This window comes from Clarias gariepinus, chromosome 4 (assembly GCF_024256425.1).
Source record: "Clarias gariepinus isolate MV-2021 ecotype Netherlands chromosome 4, CGAR_prim_01v2, whole genome shotgun sequence".
Taxonomy (NCBI): Eukaryota; Metazoa; Chordata; class Actinopteri; order Siluriformes; family Clariidae; genus Clarias; species Clarias gariepinus.
Genome location: NC_071103.1, coordinates 31097521 through 31120512, shown reverse-complemented (window position 1 = coordinate 31120512; position 22992 = coordinate 31097521). Strand labels below are relative to the sequence as shown.

Sequence of the window (22992 nt, the reverse complement as noted above, 5' to 3'; positions counted from 1 at the left end):
TTGTTCCTGGGACTCTTTTTGTACCAGCAATTACTGCACATATTGGACCTGTACACTGGTGGATTAATAATTCAACAGCTAATGTTAACTGAAACACTTTTCCAGCACTATTCCGTCAGTGACATTACTTATTTATTGTTTCATTCTGATTGTGTTCATTATTCACTGTTTTAAGTGACAGTATCACATATCAGTTTGTGTGTCTGAAGTATATTAGCTGTGAGATTATTGTACTTCCTCTTCCTCCTCAACAAAGGACACACTAACACACTTTCCTGGCACGAGCGACTGTTCAAGCCTGTCTCTGTACATTGCATGCAAGGGCCAGAACTAATTACAGACGTTTTCCTATTGTATTTTCAATCAGTTATATGGCATGTTAAATGTCTCCTAAGAGAAGAATAAATTAAATTGAAAAATAGGTGATGCAATGAATTATTATAATAATTATTATTATTATTATTATTATTAATAGTAGTAGTAGTTGTAGTAGTAATAACAATAATCCGCCTCATGCGCTAAGTCTCCTGGGATAGGCTCCAGGCCCCTCGCAACCCTGTATATAAGATAAAGTGAAATATGCGATGAGAGTGAATGAATTATAAGGATCCTATCCTGGAAACACTAAACCTGAAGTAGGAACACACCCTGGATAACATGTAACTCCATTAAACAGCACCATGCACACCTAGTCAAGCTACTCCAGATGGCAGGGAGCATGCAAGAGGTTGACTTTGTGAAAAAGGCTAAACAGATAGTAACCCGAGTTCAGGATCGAACCGGTGACCCTTTTGCTGCGAGACTTTTACGCTACCCAGGGCGCAGCTTTATTGTCAGTACAGTCACATTTCCATTAGCACGATATGGTGAAATAATCGAGTGGGAAATATGATTGCAGATTTGTCACAATGAATGATAACAGTTCAGTAAATCATCAACAAAACTTCCCAGAATGAGGAACATGGCACTGGTTACTTTTTGCCGTTTTTTCCTTCATCAGACAAATAAATAAAATATATGTAAACTGAAATTTTTACTTAGCAGGATTTTGCTGCATGTATACTACAGTATATGAATTAACCCCAAATAAGTTTAAAACTACTCGAAAATCCTACAAATTTAAATAGCCTCAGCAGGCTATAAGCTTAAGTTAAAATGTTAATTTAAGAAAAACATGTATGATCAAATAAAAAAACCCAAAGATTTCTGTTATAAACTTTAAGATGTATATTGCAAGTGTATGTTTTAGCTTCTCCATAATGTATGTGTTTAGGTGTCATACTGTACTTTTGACTATGCTGCGTTCTGCATCCACGTCTGCTGACCTTCTAGAAAATGAATTTGAAAATTGTGTAACATATTAAACTGAGGCGTATAGTGATATAAGCGTGCACCTGAGATAAATCATGCAGTTCATAGACTTGAATGGAAGCAGAAATGTGAGGGTGTGTTCTGTGCATCACCTGCCAATGATCCCAAGACCTGTGTTTATATTGATACTTAAAACATATTCATAAATCTTTATCCTAGTACACATTGACAAGGTTATAAATAAAAGCCACTGGACAGGTTAGACAGCCACAGGTGTCTTTTCAACCCTCACACACTCTTGAAAACTTTAGGACAGGTCACTCTGGGAACAACGCAGCAGACTGACTTGGGACATGAGGTCAATCATCAAGGGGAAATTCAAGTGTATACAAACACCCACAGAAGCAAACTGTACTTAACTGAAAAGCAGAAACAAGCAGTGAGCACGCAAACCAGTAACAGTTAACAGCCAGGAAAAAGCCCGTGGTTGTGGGGGATGAACTATTAGAAAACTTGACACTAGAAGAGAAAAGGTGAAAAACAGGAAGCATATGGCAATGTGAAATACTGGTCAAACAAAGAGCTTTGTTAAGGACTGATGATCTTGGGTACAAATGGGATAAAATTCTTATAGCACCACTGTGTAGGACTAATGCTTTGAAAATGTAATTACATTACAGTTAAAATTACTGTTTAATATGTTTTTTTCTCCCCTTAATTGTTTAACTGCAGGTTGTGTCCACGCTTATTCAGATAAAAAAGAAAAAGAAAAAAAGAAAATAACTGTCCATGCAATACAGATGATAAGAAAATACGCACAGTACAATAACCAAGCACGGACTGTAACACTATCTGGACCAGGAAGTTGTTTTTTGCACAGTTTAATAAGGTTTTACATGATATACCCAGCTCATGTCTAAGTGACAAAAAGACTCTTTGTACAGCACTGTACCTGCACTCATACAGCAATCAAAATGACAATATGTTTCCAAACTGTCCAAGACAGCATGAAACAGTCTACTTCAAACTACAACACCCAAAAACAAAGAGAACCACCCTCAAAAACAGCACCACAGTAGTCCGAAAAGCATCAGAACGCATGAATCCGACATAAAAACAGCATCAATAGAGACCAAAAGTGCCCTAAATTAGCCCCAAGACATAACAACATTGAGCCAGTACTCGTAGAGCAATGAGAATTTACCAGTCTTTTACACAAATAAACAGCCAGAAAGAGCACAAACACTGCAACAGTGCCGAAACAGACCCTAAACAAGCCCTAAACCAGTTCTACTGAAAATTAACCCCAAACCAGTGGCAAAACAAAACATAAAAGTACAACTTACAACAGCACCAAAACAGCTTCTAATATCAATTTCTTAAAAAAGACAACAAACCAAAATCATCCAAAAATGAAAGCAATGCAAACCTAAAACGCCCTGAAACAGCCCTAAATTATTTTTTAAAGAGTCCCAAGACGTAACATGAAAGTAACCACCCCATAACAATACAGAAACTGCACCACAACAGCCTAAAATACTGCCAAAACAGCCAAACGTCTAAATGAAAACCAAAACACCAAAACCAAAACAGTGTAAACAAATTAAAAGTAACCCCTTACTATCTCAGAAAATGAGCCAAAACATCATCAATACAGAACAACTTCAAACAGCTTTAAAACATAACAGCGCTGAACACGGTCTTCATTTTCCACAAATAAACGAAGCCTAAAAGAGCAAAGAAAAAAAAAAGCCAGACACCACAAAACAATCTAAATGAAAACCACAACAACCACAAACAGCCTAAATCATGAAAGTACCCACAAACAGTCCCAAAACAGCACAGAAATTACCCTGAAACAGTAACAAAAAGTGCCAAATCAGCACAAACACTCCACCCTGCACTACAGGGCTATTACAGTAAGGCAAGAGGTCCTCACTATCTCATCTTACACAAACCTGTGTTCTGTGGCATCTGATCCTGTGCCTTATAGTCGCACAAAGACAAAAGGACACAGGACAAAAAGGAACAGTTTATGCAAAAATGCTAGTGGGAATGATTAAATAAGTTTTTGAAACAGAAATAAAAATAAAATGTAATTTGGGAATATGCTAAACTGACTATAATGCAAAACTTCTATTTTAAAATATATATATCCTCAATAAAGTGTAAAAACAACATTGCTTACTATTTTTTAAAACTCTTTGTAAAACTGCTCACATACTCTCACTGGACTATAAATAACACATTAAAATGCATTAAAAAAATCTTTGTCTAAAGGCCGGTGCATTATAAAGCCCTGACCTATTAAAATGGTAATACTGGCCTATTAAAATGCTTTTCAAAAACCTATCAAGATGTAGGTCTAAGTGTGCCAAGTTCAGCAAGGTCTTTGAATTGTATTTTGCCCCACTTGTCAGTGTCTTTGGATAAAAGCATTTGCCAACAAATAAACACAATCCAAATCCAATAAATCAAATGGAAAATTGCCTTCAGTTCTTCAGATGGCTGAAAGTAACCTCTGTGTAAGAAACAGAATAAAGAAAACAGCTCTGTGCAGGTCATTTGTAAAGGCCAGCTTTAAAGCCATTGTCGCAAAAAATGTCACCTATTGTAAAAGCATGTTATTTGACCCTTTAACGCTTGGTAATCTCTTCATGGATCAACCCTTTTTCCATTAAAAAGGACTAAACAGATCTTTCTCTTGGTCACATTCGATTACAGCTTAAGCTCCGAAGCTCAGAAACCCTGGGATGAGATTCTGGACTACAAGCTTGATTTTAAGTTTACGGTTAATTTCAGGTTCTTCTTTGGGTGGAGCTCAGAAATAATTTAACACAGATGTCTAGCTTCCTGCTGCAGTATGCAATCAGAGAAAAAAAAGGCAGGCATATATTCCTGGTGTGTCCGAAGCCTTTAATATAATGGACTTCAAGACGAACTTCAATCTTGGATACTTGGAGCAGGTTAGGGTGATAGTCAAAAAGCAAAAAAAAACCAAACAGAAAAAAATAAGATGACTAATAGGTGGACTGTCAACTCCCATTAAAGGTGACCAACAGATAGCAAGCTACAAGGCCGATCAATAGAACAGGCTAATGTCAGAAATCACTCACTGGAAAGGCAGGGGAGAAAAACAGGCATTGCACAAGGCAAAACCACGGCAGTCATTTAACCTCACATAACATGCAACATGTAAGACTTTGCTTACTCTTGTGCATCTGTAAAAGTGTACACCGTGTTACTATTAAGAGTAGAACAATGAAAAAAACTGTTTGGCCGTACCGAGTCTTTTAGGAGTTGGACTACTGTTAAACTGATGAACCTGTTGACCTTTTGTGCAATCTGTATACTCCGAGTGTGCACTCAGTCAACATACAGATAAAAACTGAGCAAAAGCAGTGTAGCAAGTAAATGAGAAATGACTGGAGTTTGCTATAAAGCATGTAATACTGTAGGCAATAGTGTAAACAGTGCTTTGTAAAATATATAGAGGAAAATAATAGAAAGAGAAATGATATACTGTATTGCAGACTACCCTGAGTGGGGGAAAGATAATGCATGCAGGCAGTATGAGCATAACCAGATAAACAGGCACGGGGAGACCCTTTAGATATGTTCAATTCAATTCAATTCAATTTTATTGTCAGTGTTAAAAACAACAAGTATAAATAAAAACGAGATATCATTTGTGTTCCTCTCACAAGTGTGTGAAAGATTTCTAAAAAAGCCTTCAAGAGAACAGACTCTTAAAAGCACAACTTCCTGCTGTCAGTCTTGAATGTGAACTCATATGTATCCCACTACAAGATCAACACAGAGTTGTCTAAAAAATTCCAAACCTAGTGAGATCACGCAGCTCACCTGGAGAGTCTTCATCTTCCTCCCGCAAGACGTTGTCATCATTGCTGTCCTCCTGAGGCGAATTCCTGCCGTCATCCACGGGAACCACCGTGAAGTTTGTGGGCATTTTTACGGCATGTGTTTCTCAGCGAGCAAGCACGCTTCCTACTCCTTATCTGCCTTTCTGTGTCGCTCTCACTTACTCTCCCCCTCTTGCTCTCACTCAGTCTGCTTTATTGTCTTTTTTTTGTGCTTTCTACAGGAAGCAGCTCCTTCTCGTTCTGTATGGCAGCTTATCTGAGCGTAGTTCTCTGTTTCACTCTGTGAGTGCCTGGATACCGGTGGCCCATGTGACCAGACTTCTGACAAATATGGAGCAGCCACGCCCAACTGTCCACGCACACACACACACACACACGCGCGTAGCCTAGTGAAGTCTGTCTCTTGTCTGCAGCAGCGGGAATCTCCAAAGACAGAAGGAACCAGAAAAGGCAGGAGTTGAAAGGATGTATTGATTAAGCTAAGCCCTCCAGCCACTTCCTGTCTCTTTTAAAAAGGGTGAAGATGCATGACTTACAGAGGGATAGTTCTTGTTTGATGAATAATACAGAGCCTACTGTATTTGCACTTTTTTGCCACATCTTCTTATAACAGAAGTGAAATAAGCAAGGCAATTTTAAACCGCAGAATTACAAAAATACATAAATAAAGATTTATTCTATTTATTCTAACTTTGCAACTCTACACTAACTTTGCTGCCCCGTCTAGTGACGGAGAGTAACATGCATTTCTAATCAACTCAGTGCTAAGGAAAATGTGATCATGGCTGAAGTGTTCCGGGAAAGCAATTGTGCATAGCTAAATTTGGCTTTGAGTACATTATGAATAGCCAGCACTATCCAGTATCTTATCATAATGTCACTCCACATACAGAACTCGCCTGTTTGCACTCCATCCTGCACAGTGAGGTCAGGTTATCCTCAGATTTTTAGGAACGAAATCCAGGAATACATACAAAAGCATGCTTTTTGAGTGAATAAAATACACAAAGGAAACCACTCCCTACATTTTGGCTGGACAATGCATGAATATAATATTACTACTGTAGAAAACTATTTAACAGTCCTAGAACTACTTTAGCTATTGGTAGAACTTTGTTAAGTGACAAGCCTAGTAGTTCCCCCAATGTAGCATTCCCGATTGGATTTATTTTTGTATAATTTGTTTATGGTTAAATAAAAATAAAATAATCCAGGCATAGCATAAAAGTGCCAACAAAAGACTGCTAGCTCATAACCTCAACAATGCCACAGCCAACAGAGCCCAAGATAGCAAAACTGGGTGGGAGGGATCATGTTACGCTCATAACTCTCATTCTTATGACTCATTACTTTCCCCTGGCCATTAGAGTGACACTAGCAATAAAAGCTCGCCCATAGGGCACCACTCTATTATTTATACATTATACAAGTAGTGTCCAAAGGTCTGAGGGTATTTTAAAAATCTAGGATTTTTTTTCTTGTACAACAAGCAGTAAATATGTAACAATTTCTATGTCACTTTTATTAAATGGAAACAAATTTGTGGTATAGACCATGTTCAATTCACTGCATATAAAGTCAGATTTTCCATGAGACTTACAGTACATTCCCTTCCGTTAATGCATGTGTTTAGACGACACGCTAATGGGTTTCATCTAACATGGATCATCAGGTTTTACACAAATGTTGAGTCTGTGTTAGGTCAAGTACACACATCATTAAAGTAAAAGGGAAAGTTATCCTGCACCAAGAAATAATTAAGATTATGCTTTAGTTTTTTTGACATTTTTGTTGGTCATTCTGCTGCTCCCACCGAGGGGTCGCTTCAAAGTAGACCATCCGGTCCGCACATAACTTTGTACAGGTTTTATGCCGGATGCCCTTCCTGAAGCAACCCTGCTATTTTATGAGTAACTGGGGTTTGGGTATTGGGTGGAAATTGAACTAGGACTTCTCTGCAAGGCAGGTGAGAATACTACTGTACCACTGAGCCACCTATGTGTTTGGCATACTTATTTTCAGTTTAACACAAAGGCTTAATTACTATTATTATTACTGGTAAGGGCATTGGTGGCTCAATGGTAGGTGGCTTTTCCGGGTTGGAAACTGCTGCTATAACAAGATAATAGCAGCAGTTTCCGAAGTTTGGGTTATATTAGGCAGCAAGTGAACAGTCCATTCTCAAGGTTGATTTGTTGGAGGAAGAAAAATGGGCAAACATAAAAATCTGAATGACTTTGACAAGGGCAGAATTATGATGCCTAGACAAATGGGTCAGAGCATTATTGACAGGTTATTTGGTCATTATTGACCAAACTGACAAGTCTTATGCGATGTTCATGGTATTCAGTGGTTAGTACCTTACAAACGCTGTATGTTAGGAAGGGTCATGTGAACCCAAGGTTGAAAAAGTTAGTACTCGTTGTAAGTGCTGCACAATGCAACACAAAAATCGAAAGTGCATTATGGATCTGTGCAATTATGGCAAACAACATCTTAATGGGAGCCTAGATATTTAGCCTAGATATGCTTTTATATAAAGTTGTACTATTAATAGTTAAATATCGTAGTTAAAATAGCAAAAACCATATGTGTCATAATAAGCACAATGTACTCTTTTGATCAAATCCTGGAGCCCTACTAACTCTGTAATGGAAGGTGCCAAAACACACACAACATCATACTGTAGGTTTCTCAACTCTCTATTACGGGGTTACTTAATAAATAGCAGCGTATAGTCATTCGATTTATTTTTCTTTTAGGCCGCATTATTAATAATGTGGTTATGGTCATGTAAGCCACTGACTGAGACATGCATGTCTATGAGCTCATGCATACAGAAGAAGACAATTGGTGTCAGTCTCTAAAAGCGTTTAACCGTCCTATGTTTTGTCCCTCACTCGGCACGTGCTGCTACAGTATATGACAGGAAAGAGCATCTACTTTGTTTTTTTCTGATTATATTATGCATTGCTTGAGACAGCCTATATATAGAAAATATGCAAATATGGGGTCATTAGATTACCCTATCTGTTTCGCCAGATATTTCATTATAAACCCTCTCGACTGTTAATTCAATGGCACTGCCCTCCTACACAGTGAGGGTCGCCTGCTTCACAGGCTGCCTGCTACACCGGCCATCCGCTACACTGGCCACCCATTCACCAACCACTGGCGGCAGGCCAAACAGATTAAATAGATTATTGCATCTTGTGTCATGGTTCATGAATATCCCATGCTTTATCATTTTGAGAATTCCCCAAACATTCCCATGATGTTCCATGTGTTTACTCAGACTGTAGGACAACTTCATGTGTTCCTACTCATGTGACATGGGTGCATGATGAGTAGTGCGTTGGCTGTAACTTTAGTCATGAAACACTTGGAAACAGGAAACTCTTGTGACAAACATGTTACACAGAATATAAAACTTCCCAAGTTTCTTAAGTAATTGTTATACTTAATTTGCAGTTATACGGAAAAACCAATCTTTCACGCTTAAAATCAGCATTGTATACTTTTGATGGTGTAAAAAAAAAAAAAAACTAAAAAATATAACCCTACGTGCAAGAACACAAAATATGCATCAATAAGTCAGTACCCAGGAAAAGCCAGTAGTTATTCAGATAATATCCCCTGCTCGCCCAGGCATTTATCTATCAGGACTCAGACAGAACGGCGGCCTGAAGAACAAGGAGGCCTTCCCTCGAGAACATCCCGAAAAACATCCTCACCTCCCCCACTGTTCCTGCAGGATTCAGGAAGTGGTGGGAATAGCGTTTTCCATGTGAATGGAGAGTCTTTAGCTGCAAATTTTGAGAATTGCGATCCCTTTTATTTTAGTTTTATCATGACTGTAGGAAAAACCGGAGGGTGTTGAAGACAAAACGAATTAGTCTCATATCAATGACTTGCTCATAACAAACACTAATTAACACTAATTGGTATTTTAACACCAGTAGAATTATTTCTTTGGATTGCTGTCATCATAAACAGTCTAGCACAGTGTGGTACAAATAAATAAATAAAGTGTTCCGGTTCAGGGATTACAGACATCTTAAACACAATACACAACCATTTTTGGTGCCTCATAAATAATGGAACAAACGTATTAGGAGGGGCAAGCTCAGCAACAGCAAAGGGGCTAGAAGACCACTTAAGTCTTAAGACAACTAAAATGGATGACTGCAGAATTTTGTCCATGGTGAAAAAGAACCATTTCACAACATCTAGAACATTACGATCAACGTCAAGAACATACCTGGAGGTAGGTGTGTCATCATTAAAGTCTACAGTCAAGAGATGGCTTAAAAAATTAAATACAGATGCTTTACAACAAGGTGCAATCCACTGGTAATGCCCAAGAACAGAAACACCAGATTAGATTTTAATGAAACCAAAATTAAATTGTACACAATAATGGGAAGATGTACGGAAAGTATGAAGATAAAAAACAACAGCTCATAATCCAAAACATACAACTTCGTCTGTCAAACATAGTGGGCATAGTGTTATGGCATTGGGTGACTGGTGTATTGATGAACTGACTGCTAATAAAAGTAGCAACTTAAATTCTGAAGTGTATAGGGTTGACACTCACACATCCACACATACACACATTGCAAGGTGACAATGCTAACAAAAATATACTGTAAGGTTGGAGGCAGACTTGGATGCACTCGAACATTTCTGTATTCTGTAAATGGAATGTAAATGACTGGGCACCATCCTGCAGTCTAGGTGTTAATTAAGTTGGTGTTTAATATCACTTTATCTGTTTGGTGTTACTTATGTTTTTTCAACACCTTTACACTTTACAAATCGTAATAACTTGTCTTGCCACGTTTCTCTTCCATGACTGTCTCTGTGTCTTATATACTGTGAGTACAGTATAGTGGTAGATATAGGTAAAAATAAAAACAAAGCATTTGCATTGTCCTTTTGATGCTTAAGCAACAGAAAAATAAGCCAAGAGTTACCAAAAGCATAAAAACATATTTCACGAGAATACAGCCATCCATGAATGTAAAATGAACAACCGCAATTGTATTAGTTAAAGATTTAACTGAATGACTGAAAAAATGATGTTTAAAAAATAATGATAATATTGCTTCTACCTGACACATCTAACATATTGACGTCCATATACTGTAAGTTGTTGTTTTATACAGTTGTTTTTTTTCTTTAAATCAGTCATTGACCAATGCTGAGTTTTAAAGGTTACTGTCTTTAATGATTTCAAGTTTGTTTAAACAACACCCAAAGTACAAGCTAAACTGTGATCCAGACCTCTCATTTAATCAATAAGCTCTACTAGAAAGTAACTCTACTAGAAAGATGCCATTTTACTGACACTTCCAATAACCAACAATGTTTACCCTACACTGACTGAGAAAAATTCTCAAAAGCATTCTAAAAAGACAAAGTTCTGATCATTCTGACATGATCATTCTGACATGGTGTTAAAAATCTTGAAACGGCTAATGGATGTGAAAAACGTCACAGGGAGATGCAGTGAACCAATCAGATTGCAACTCCATGATTCTAAGGCTAAAGGCCAGAGAAATTAAAATATATATAATAAATATAATATATAATATAATATAATATAATATAATATAATATAATACATTATATACATATATACATTATATATATATAGCTATATATATATATATATATATATATATATAAAATGTATTATATATTATATTATATTATATTATATTATATATTATATCACATATATATATATATATATATATATATATATATATATTTGTGAGTGTAAAAGATAAGAAAATTCAATTAGACTCAGTATTCAAGACCAAAAAAAAAAAAAAAACCTAATTTCTGTAGAGAAGCAGCATTATTCTGTTACAGCTCATCACAGCTCCTTTATTGCTCTTTATTGCTCTTTGTTAACTTTAACATTTAAAGAGCCACATAGTGTAATAAAACAGCTTAAAGGATTGCATTTTAAAGTAGATTGCTGGAAGTACTTTTTTAGTTCCCTTATTATAAGCAAAGCCTCGTGGTGTTTTTCAGAAAAGGGATTGAGTAATATACATGATGCGGGTTCATGGAAAAGTTATGTCACATGCACCACATTTCACACTTTTCCATTATATTGACTGTATAAGAGTTCCACATTGATCTTGTGTCAAAATAAAATAAATACGTTCTGTAAATAAATAAATCAGGTAACGGAAAAAGCTCACCTCAATTCAAAGTCAGAAACACAGGTATCACTACTCTCCTGGATATCGGCCTGTTTGGTTTAACATGGCTATTCATAGAGTATTGATCCTTCAGGAAATAGGAGAGATGTGCATAGATAGGGTTTCCAAAGCACTGAGCTAGCTGCAGGGACATTTTTAAATTCTGATAGAATTGTGACTATACAGTAATAATACACTAAAGCCCTGATGGTTTGTTTCAAACAGGACAGAAAAAAATGCCACTGGGACGTTTACAGAGCTGCTACTACTATACCGCCTTCAGGCAGATGAGAATTTCTTAGAAACTTAAGCGCAGCATGACAAATGTGTACACAATTGTGTTGTGTGGTCTCAATTCTTAACCCTTGCTTTGTCGTTCTACAAGACCTGTAGCCTATTTGTTATGCTGATGCAGCTCTTATTTACTTTGTAGTCCCTAACAACTAATATCCCTGGCAAACACCATCAACAGCGAGCGATCATGTGGAACAAGGAAGTGCATACGGAGAGTCAGTTGTTAATGACAGAAGATGGACACTGCATCCCTTCCTGAATCCTACTGTTCATCATAATCCAATAAGGTTCTTGTACAAAGGATTTTGCCTAAAGTCAGATTGACATGTCTGCTAATGCCGAATGCACATTGCATGATGTGTTACAGTGTCAGCATCTCTACAACAAGTAGCAAGGACAGATGAGTGAAAGCCAGCGAGAATCAGAAAGCAAACTATAATAAAGGAGGTTAGGAACAGCAAACTATGAACAAGTATAACAATTACAGTAAACGAGTAACAATTACATTTTTTATTTCTTTTCTTGACACAACCTTTTAAGAACAGACAATCCTTACTGGCTGCATCGCCCCAACTTATTCTTTCTCTATGTTTTCTTTTTCCTTGTACTGTAGAAAAAAAATCAATTATGACAGATGGTTGATTTTGTCACGGAACTCAATAGGCAGCGCCTGTGTTTATTTTTCTATATACATGTTTTGGAAATCAGACATGCTTCATCGGGGAGCTTTTCAGGTGAAAGATGTGTAAAGTGTAAGCTTTGTCCAGATTGTATAGTATACACATCGCCATGTTCACAAAATAACAAATCGCAGTCATTTAGCGTGAGAGGGATGGATGAGAAAATATCATGCATGATGATAAAGCAACCCAATAAGATATAAAATACTCAGTTTTTTGTTGATATACTTCAATAGAGGCATGTTATTTTTTGGCAAGTATCTTAAAAAAGAAGGATTTGACAGATAACAAGAAAGTAATGTTATGCTATATTGCATTAATCTGATGGTGACAATCATAGCACTCCCTAGTTTTATGAGTTTGACTAGAATTCATCTCCGTTTAATTCACTTTTATTTGTATAGTGATTTTATTGATGATCATTTTTGCAAATCAGCTTTACAAAATGAAGAAAGTATAGACTATAACAATCAGTTTGTCCCTAAAAGATGGAACTTCTTCTAGACGCTATGGACAACAACCCATATTGTGATTATTTTCCTATAATTACACTGGCAACATTGCTTTTAACTTCTTACAAACACTCCGGATTTTGTCATTTCTTTACCTCAGAGACGAAGCAGAGTGGATTTCACAGTTAGAGATGCGATTAATCAAGTGATCATGTGAATCATCAAAAGCATGCACAGAAGCATTCGTCTCATTTCAGCTCCCAGAGCATCTCTACATTATGCACCCCTCCTGCAGAACCCAAGGTAAAAATCACAGTTTCAGAATTTTTCTCTGTTTGATCCATTCTAACTGCGAGAGCAAGCATAAGATGACAGGAAGTTCAATCTAGATTTGAAACAAAAGAATTTGAGTGTGTTTCTGAAAAACAGAAACAGCAAATAACAGAAAAGGATGGTATGTTTTAATTGTGAGAAACTAAGTATACCCCGATCACCCATACCATTACAATAAAAAAATTGTTATGCCCAATATTGTTGGGCATACCAGAGCAGCTCTGGACCCTCGGGTCATGACTTCACAGGACGTATTCTGTGGTGTCTGGCACCAAGACGTTGGCAGGGGATCATTTGGATGCTCTGGGTTGTAGGTTGTAGCCTTCCTTGGTTGGATTTGTTTGTCTCGTGGATCCCATAGGAGTTCGATCAGATTGAAATCTGGAGGCCGGGTCAGCAGCCTTTGGTTCTTTGCTGGACCCTGTGCATGGTGGGCTGTGGTGCACTGGGTTTTCTGGTGAGTTTCTATCATTGACATTTTTAAGCGATCTGTGGGATCGGACTGGACAAGCTAGGCCTTGATCCCCAGGGACAAAAATGCCTTGGGTGGCCATAATCATGTCAATTCTACCAATTGTGACATTCAATGCTCTGCCTGCTATACAGATATACAGATGGTAGCAACTTCAGTCTTTTTCTTTAATCTGGTTATATGGAAGTTGTTGGTGATACAGGCGCATTTCTATACTGTATACGAGTTATTTTTCATCTTTCCTTTCAATATTATAAAATGTACAAATTTTCCAGGATGCATCATACCCAAGTAATTCATTTGGCACACCTGGTGGTACAGTGCTTAGCACAGCTGGCTTCCTTGCAGCTGACTAGAGGTTTGATTTCTGGCTAGTGCAGGCGTTAAAGTGGTGTACAGTAAGTGGTCATTTACATATGGGACTAATTATCAGAGATTTTACAAGATTTATCAGAGATTGCTGGTAAGCAATGCCATGTTTTGCATTTTTCTGCAGAAATGCATTTCCAATTAAGGCAGTGATCCTCAAAGTGCCATCTGTAATGCACAGCCATTGAGATAGAAATGTACATTACTGTAATTGTATTACATATATTAAGTTCCAACATGATTGGTCAAGTAAAAAAGTACTGGATTAAATAAACCTTTAAAACACGAAACCAAGTGCACCAGTTAATATTATCAGCTTGGGTCTGTAGTAGTCTGTCAATGAATCATTAAAGTATGTTCATTAAATGAATTTGTACTGAGGATCTAAAATGACTTTTTGTTAATGGGCTTCCTGCCTGCACAAACATAAAGCAACAAGTAAGACATTATCTATCCCATCTGTCGGTCCTGGCGTCTTCTCTTACGGCCTTAGAGAACTCAACCCACTGAGCATTATATTATTAGTATTAAAGCAGTACATTGGATTTTTTTGTGACTGTAGCACCACCTTGTGGTTATCTTCAGCAACAGCAGTACACTTTCCTTTTCCACAAATTGGCCGGAAAATTCCACGATATTTTGTTTCCACACAAAGCATTGCTACTTAAATTTGCTCTTTTTTTGTATATTTAGATTAAATTATGATTAAGCTATATAACGCAGTCTTACACATTATAAAGCGTAGAGATTAGGTAAACCTAAACATACCCTTCAGGTGGTGTACATTCAAATGCTATGAAAAATTGTGGGGAAGGCATGATATCCTAGGAAAATTTATAAGGTAATTTTCCTGGCATCCTATCATCCATACACCCTCCCTTGAATGTGAAGTTGTTTACAAGTCAAAGGACAAAAGCCCTTTTAATAAACTTTTAGAGCAGTTATTGAGATTCAGTTATGGTTTGGGCTTTAAGAAAAGATCAGGAAGCTCTGAGTCACATATAATCGAGCCAGTGTCGCAGTAGGAGGCATTCAAGTAAAGCACATGCACTGCCTGTCCAAGTGAAGGCATCAAATCAACACACTCAGACAAGGTGAGTGACTTAGTCTTTCTTTCCTACACACGGTATTTGGTTGTTATATAAATAACTGTTGCTTTACTGATTAATTGATTATGTACATTTTCATTTGTGGTGATGAAACGTCGCTGTTCCTATATAACCATGCAAATACTGTGATTTAAACTATTCATGCAGGTGGCGTTCAAGTCAAACTGGGTCCTTTTGATTGAGCAGAATACCAGAACACAGTTCTGAGCTTATTTTTCTACATAATGCCATGCTAAACTAACGCACTTATCTCAGCGTTTCACTAGAGCTTGGATACCATCGAGGGAAATGGTTTTCTCAGTACACCGGATCCATGATCGGCCTGCTTGCTTCATGTCTGAAATGGCATCCAAGAACTCCTTTAAGGGCGTAAAAATATGTAAAATTGGCTTGGAGCGAGGTCAGGATTATACAGGGGATGTGGCAATAATTCCCAGCTGAGTTTCAAATTATGCAAGTGTGTTTATGAATGATTGTGTACAGTTCCCACAGATAGACGCGTCTCTTTTGCAAGTTGGCAACAAGTACTGTATATCTATCTCTCAGTTTTCAAGGATCAGGTGTTCCACTCACTGAATGTTCCTGGGAACAAGTAATATGTGATATCATCCCGTTGCATCAGGGCAACAAGTACCTTTATTTTTATATTTTAGTTTTTTTTTTTTTTACTTTTACCTAAGATCAACAGGGTACTTTAACATTTACTAGAGTAAAATGTTTTGCCTGTTTATTTCCACTTTTACTGCTTGCAATCTTCCATCTGCTGTGTTTCATGCTGATCTTGGAAAGCTTCTTCCTTATGACAGCCTTTCATTCAAAGGCAGATGTAGGACAATTAATAATGGACACCTTATGACCTTAATTGGTATCTTATGCCCAATAATATCGGGGTTCAGTTGAACTCTTTGAACCAAAGTTTGTTTATCCTTGAGACTAAATATCTGCCAGGTTCCTGAACAATGCAGTGTCTGTGTGGTCCTAGGATCTTTACATTCCCATATAAATGTTTGTACAGTTGCTCATGGCATCTTAGTTAGTTTGGTAATTGCTCCTAAAAAAAACAGACTTGGGGAGTTTCATGATTCTTTTTCTTACTGTAGGTTTGAGCTCTGGTTGGGCCACAGGTAAGCTTGAAAACCAATACAACAATTTCTGGAATCTTCCACACTGCTTAACAGTCAGTCACTTGTGGTGGCCAATTAATGTTTGAAAAATGATTCCTCATGCCATCTTACACAACATCGTCAACATGGACATCCTGCTCATTCAGTACATTCAGATCATCAGCTTTCTTCAGTTTATGTCCATATGACGTCGCTGAATCTAGACCTGCCCAACTGAAGCAACCCTAGATTACAGTCTAACACTGCCTCCAGAGGCTTGTACAGCAGACACTATGCATGATGTGTGCATCACTAGATGTGCTCCTTTCTTAATCCTGACGTGTACATCACTGTGGAATAAGTGAAGGCTTTTTCAGATTAGCCTTACTAAATACCAAGCTGTTTTTAGTCCCAGTCTTTTGAGTTCCTATTGCATTTACTGTTAACATAGCTGTGATTTCTATTGTTTAATAATCTAGTCTACTTTTTTTTTTAATTTTTTTACGATCCAACCAAGCATTTAAGTCATTTCCGATCCTGCTCATTGGTAATTATTGTCTGACAACATTTCTTTCTTGACGCTGACAGTTCCTGTGTTGGACAGATCGCAACCCAATTCTAATCATTTTCATCTTTTCCTTTTATGGTCAACCCCACTAATTTGACCCTTCTGAAACAGAGTTTTGTTTTGGCCAGGTTGTGTATGCATGCATTTAATCTAGCAAACAGTAAAATGCTTCTTAAGAAAGCCCATTTTATATTGGCGTCCATAATAAATCCATCTCTGATGAGGCAAAGACTGTAAAAGTAGTAAGAGGGGTTAATCACTTAAGTGACGAAGGCCCCTATATACAGCGCAGTACGTCAATCTGCATGATGCATTTCGAAAAATAAATACAGTAAGAGCTTCTAAACATAGAAGGAACTGGCAGGAATGCTGGCCACCCCAATGCAGACACTTAACACATATATGCTCACACACCATCTCGAATGTCAAGCACATGCATGCAACTCTCTCAGCTGTCTACTTGACAGGATGGGATCAGGTGATGCTTTATTTTCCCTTTTATGCAATGGGAGAGTTGTGCCTAGCATGCCAACAGCAGCCCTGGTCACTGGTAAAGGCTTCCTGAGGTATGAGGGAACGGAGCATCAGGGGAAGTCACCTAAAACCACAAACACATTGGGCTTTCACACAGCAGCTTACTGCCAGACAGTTGAGTAGAGTTCACATCTGAGATTTAATAACAGCACAACCTACAGCAGACTGATGACTCACATGTCTTTTATTAGACTGGCAGCCATAATAAATAAATTCTCTGAATGCACAGACAGGTCATGGTTTTTAGTTTAAAAGTCATGAATTTTTTTGGAACTTTGTAAACTCTCAAGCTATTTACTATGAAACGATACTATAATGGGATTCAACATTATATCACCTAGGTTTTGGGTTCCCCTTGTGCCACTGAGGTGGCACTTTGTTCCCTTGGGGCATGGCTCTGCAGGGCATCTGGGAGTGTGCTGTGGTGTTTGGTGTAGAACCTTTGGGTGCTCTGGGTTGTGGGGTGGGACCTCTGTGGATCAGACTTGTTTGCCTGGTGCATCTCCATGAGTACTTAATCAGATTGTAACCTGGGGAGTTTCACGACAATTCAACAGCCTTGGGCTTTTTGCCTGCTTGCTCTTGTGAGGGGCGAGCTTTTGTGCACAGGGTGAACATTTACATTCTAAGCTGGGGCTGCCACTCTCTTCTCATGTTTCAGGTTTTAAGTAGAAAAATCTACACTTTATTTACACTAGTCTCTTATATCCAACCACCCCTACTGTACAAACAAGACCCCTGAGCTAGGGTTGTGCCGATAGACGATACTATTGTCTATCGACGATAGGTTCGTCTATCGACGATAGTCAGCTATATGGACGATACAGATGTCGCCATTAAAAACCCACGTTTCAAGAAAAGGAATCCCGTGACTTGCCACGGCTGCGCACGGCAAGCTGTGAAAATGCCCTTCATTACCTGTATGGGGCAGTCGTGTTTCAGTCTGAAGTATTGTGTGTCTACTGAAGCCGAAAATGTGTTCTCTCTCCTAGTCACCCATTGATAGCAAGCGACAGAGCTCATAAACGTGTCGAGCTCAAACTGTAAATACTGATATGTATTAATTCTTCATTTTCTTCTCTCCTTCAATGATGATACTTCTTCGACGCCGCTTTCTTCATTCAGTATAATTATTATTAGTAGTACTGCTCCAAATTTATTATTGTGATTTTTCCTTATTATTATTGTAACGCACCCGCGCGTGTGTGCAAAAAAACTACAATGAGGTATGATATGTTAGCCTAAAACAATTGTTTTATTGTGTTTATGCGCTTTAAATATACACTAAACAATAAACACTGCCTTGTGCAAAGTGAAAGTGAGTTGCGCGTGCAACTTTTTGATCAAAAGGCTGATAAACGCGTGCGCAGATATGAGCAGATTTATTGATAAAACAACAGACATGAAATGAAAAAAATAACCACAAAAATATGTACTACTCTCTGAATACAACGCGAGAGCACGCAGAATCCCTGGGCTTTGACTACTATCGTGTATCGGCGATCTTACAGGCTGACGATAGGACGATATGACAATGGGCATTATCGCGCAACCCTACCCTGAGCCTCATTGGGTTGGTATCATCATTTACAGATGTACCAAATTCTTCAAAATATTCACACTATTTAAATGTTTTACTGCAACTAAGAGCCTCATCACCATACCATGCTTAAAGTCTTTTGTAAATGTCAATGCCTGTTTTGCGCCCTTCATTCATCACAAGTCCCAGTTTGACTTGAACGCCCCCATACTATTTTAGGTCTGAAGTCAGATCCCCAAAATAAAAACCCACAAAACCCACCCTGTAGTAGGTGTGGTTATTTACAGCTTACACATTTGAGGTTTACTGAGAACTCAGCTAGTTAAGAACACAGATGTACACCCACATACACCCCCACAAGACAGAGGGTCAGTTAATGGGCACAGCTGTGCACAACTCAATGGGTAACTAGACCCTGACACCTAAAATGTAATTCTTAATAGAAACCAGGAGTTCAATTTAGCTTAGACTTTTTAAATACGCACAAATGAACCCACTGTGAACGATACAATCACTAAGCTGTAACCAAAGAAAATGAAATGTTCATGCAATATTGATTCCCTTAAAGTGTCCAAAGATGTTACACTGCATCATCACTCCACCTTTTATAACCCCTGAGAGACCATTATATCCTGCACCATTGTAAATCTATTCATTGTGGGCAATAAAAACAATCATCAGCCTTAATGAACAAAAAACAAGAAGGCCAAAGCAGTGAAGCAAACACTCTTCTCAGAGTAGGCAGTAATGGTCCCAACAGACAGCAGCACCAGGGTGACACTGTTATTTCATGTCAAAGCCCGAGTCATTGGTTCACAAGTCAGTGCATCTAAAAGTACACAGATGGCAAGGATGCAGCTCGTTTGTCTTTGTTTTAACTATGTAACAAAAATGGTTTGTTCATGAATCAAAATGAGACTTAACCAAGTGAATCTTTTAATGCCTTGACATTAGATTTGTTCATATTATTATTATATTATGACTATGTTCATAGATTATTATATCAGAATCATTTAAAACAAATGTTAGCCACACATACACACTCCTTTTCTCCCTCTTTTTTACTTAATTTACATTCATTTAACTAAGAATGCTAAGTTAATAAAATTTTTAATAATAATATTCATAATAATAATTATGATGATTATTATAATTCTATACAGTAGTAACATATTAATACCTCAGTGATAGATAGATAGATAGATAGATAGATAGATAGATAGATAGATAGATAGATAGATAGATAGATAGATAGATAGATTCTGTTAGGGAGATTATTAAATATTATTTGGTTGCACTAATGCGTGAATTTTATGAGAGATGTCATGTGATATGAAAACTATAGTAAAAAAAAACATTCTCACAATAAATTCTGAATGAGCGTGTATGCCCTCTTCTGTCATAGCTCCAAAAGGAGGTCATGTCAAGCCCTGATGATTTGGTATGGAATGCCCCAGTTAGGAAAGAGGATGCATGAGTCAGTTGTTTCTCTTGTCCTGACCGACAGAAACTAAAGATAGGAGACACCACCTGATATGCACAGGCCCCATGTGTTTTTCAGCTGAGCAAAAGGGCATCAACTCAGGAATACTAGCACCATCGATCCCTTCCTGAGACTGAGTATAGAGATCGGGCTTTGTTCGAACCATAGGGACTGGGAAAGCACAATTTTGTGTGTTTTTTTTTTTTTTTTTTACTTATAATGGGTGTGCCTGTGTGTCTGTGTGTGTCACACATGTGAGCATGTGCGTGTGTGCAGAAACCAATAAATTATGCACAGAAGGAATACTCCAGAAAGACAGTGGAGAACTGGCCTGGAATAATGTGCTTTAGTGCTTGTTTTCTATGACTGTATACAGTAAATCCTCTGGCACCACTGTACCCATATAAACCATCCTGTATAAAATGTCAATTTGTAGACCAATTTCCATTGTGCTTCTTGATACTGTAAGTCAATCACTGCCAAACATATTCAATCAACTCCTTCACACATGTACTGCACTGTATAGTGTTTAGTTTTTTATAGTAAATTAAAAACAGGCCAGTATTTGAGACCATCATGAAGATCTTATAGGATTTTCTTAGGAGTTCCTGGAGGATGCTGCTCTCTGCTTAAGACTCACCGCTGCTTTAAATGTCGTTCATTTGGATATATTGGGTAGGTAAACACTGCGGTGCACTAAGCTCCCACAATAATTTATAGACATTTCCAGACAGATATATATTACAAGAACATTTTTGTTCCTGTCATCTTTTTGCACATATTTCTTTAATAACGGCATTTGACTTTACCCCAAAGGCTTCACTCTACTGTACATGAGAGAACTTGCTCACTGCATGGCCAAAAAAAGTCACACTCTAAGATTTAATCCAGCTCCCAATGCGGTGGCCAGTTCACATGTGGAAATGATTTCTCCTTCTCTCAGAACCGCTCGAGTCCTGGATTATGTCTGTTCCATGAGGACAGAAAAACTCCATAGATGTGATACTTTGGTCATTCAGTACATTTAAGTCATCAGCTGACATTTTATTGCCACATAACATTGCTGAGCCTAGACCTGATCAACCGTTAAATTTTTTTTGGCATGTTTCTTTTACTAAGTACAAGGTTCAGCGCTATCCTTCCAGGTTTTAATAATGGGTTTCAGTAATTAATTCCAGGTCTAAGGGTTTCAGTAATTAATTAATTAAAACATAAACCAGTTCCAGTAATTTCAAATCTTCTAAGTTGTTTGTATGAAATGACAGTCAATTACTCGGAAATGCAAATGTATGCTACTTAAAAGATTAAATTTGCAGCTACACTGATATCATAGTGTGTAATTACATATTACAGACCATAAAAGACATATCAGACATTTAAATCAACAGCTTGATTCCAACTGATATTTTTATCTCCACATGCAGCAGAATCAGGAAGAAACATAAAATAAGAACTTTAATTAAATCAGAAATTTTCCTCCAACAACCTAAACTACACTAATCATCGATAACATTAACACCACATAACATTAACACCACATAACATTACCGCATTAACATTGATTATTAATTATACCAATTATACCAATTTACCAATAACCTGGTAAGGGGATCATGAGCACCGAAAGCTCAACCATGTCTGTGGGAACCAAAAGCCAGCCTGCCCAGTCCGATGCAATAGAAAAGCACAAGCAGTACAAGTCGCAAAAAAAACAAAAAAAAAAAAACAGTGCTGGCCACGATAGAACAGCACCACAACACCCTGTGCTCCACAGCCCTACGCGTCCAGGGACCAGCAGGCAAAGAGCCAAAGCTCCCCTGATCTCAATCCAATCAAGCACCTACAGTATGAGATGGACAACAAAATCCAATTCAATGAGGCCCCACTTTGTACCCAAAGAATCCGAGGACAATCTTCTGGTGCCAGACACCACAGCACGCCCCTAGAGGTCTTGTGGAGTAGGGACAGGGTGCGACAAGGGAAACTTACACAATACTGGGCTTATAAGGGTGTAACGTTATAGCGGATCATCATCCAATCGGAGACTTACTTCGCTTGAAAGATCTTATGGCTTATGTTTATGTTTACACTTCTTTTAACAAGTTTGATATAATAAACATGACAAATATGATGCATCACTTTTTGGACTGGTATTGAGAGTGTAAGTATTCGTGTAACAACTGGTCATGTTACATGTGCAAAACACAATCAAAGTGTATTTCATATCAGTGTCTGAAATTGTTGGATAGTGAGGTATGTGAGATACTATGATATCACTGGCAGTATATATATAAATACATAAACAAATAAAAGAAGAACTGGTCAGGGCTGCAGCTTTTTAGAGTTTTTTTGTTTAATCCATGAGCTGATAATTAAAACTGATCAAATACAACCTTGTTAAATCCTGTCTGTGACCCAGGCTGAGACACCCCTTAGATCTGTTATGCCTGTGGGCTGATATCCACTTCACTGAGACATTCTGAATACATCATATGCCAAGATTGCCAAGGGACATATGATACACAGTCGCTGAGGTACTGTACATGAATGAGGTAGACTATTTACTCCCCCCCCCCCCCCCCCCCGCACACACAAACACACACACACACACACACACACACACACACCAAAAAATATGA

General features: G+C 37.8%; 1 protein-coding gene across 6 annotated transcripts in view; it reads right to left on the bottom strand.

Annotated features, from left to right (window-relative positions):
- The window catches only part of slc12a7b (solute carrier family 12 member 7b), an 82140-nt gene that overhangs the window by 56832 nt on the left and 2316 nt on the right, over positions 1-22992 (bottom strand). For 2 of the 6 annotated variants that reach the window (XM_053495391.1, XM_053495394.1), the window contains exon 1: positions 5176-5490. The exons of the other annotated variants lie outside the window; for them this stretch is intronic. In XM_053495391.1, the coding sequence (XP_053351366.1) occupies positions 5176-5281 (106 nt within the window). In that variant the 5' untranslated portion in view covers positions 5282-5490. Of the gene's footprint in view, positions 1-5175; positions 5491-22992 lie in introns of those variants that run through there. 6 annotated transcript variants of the gene reach the window in all.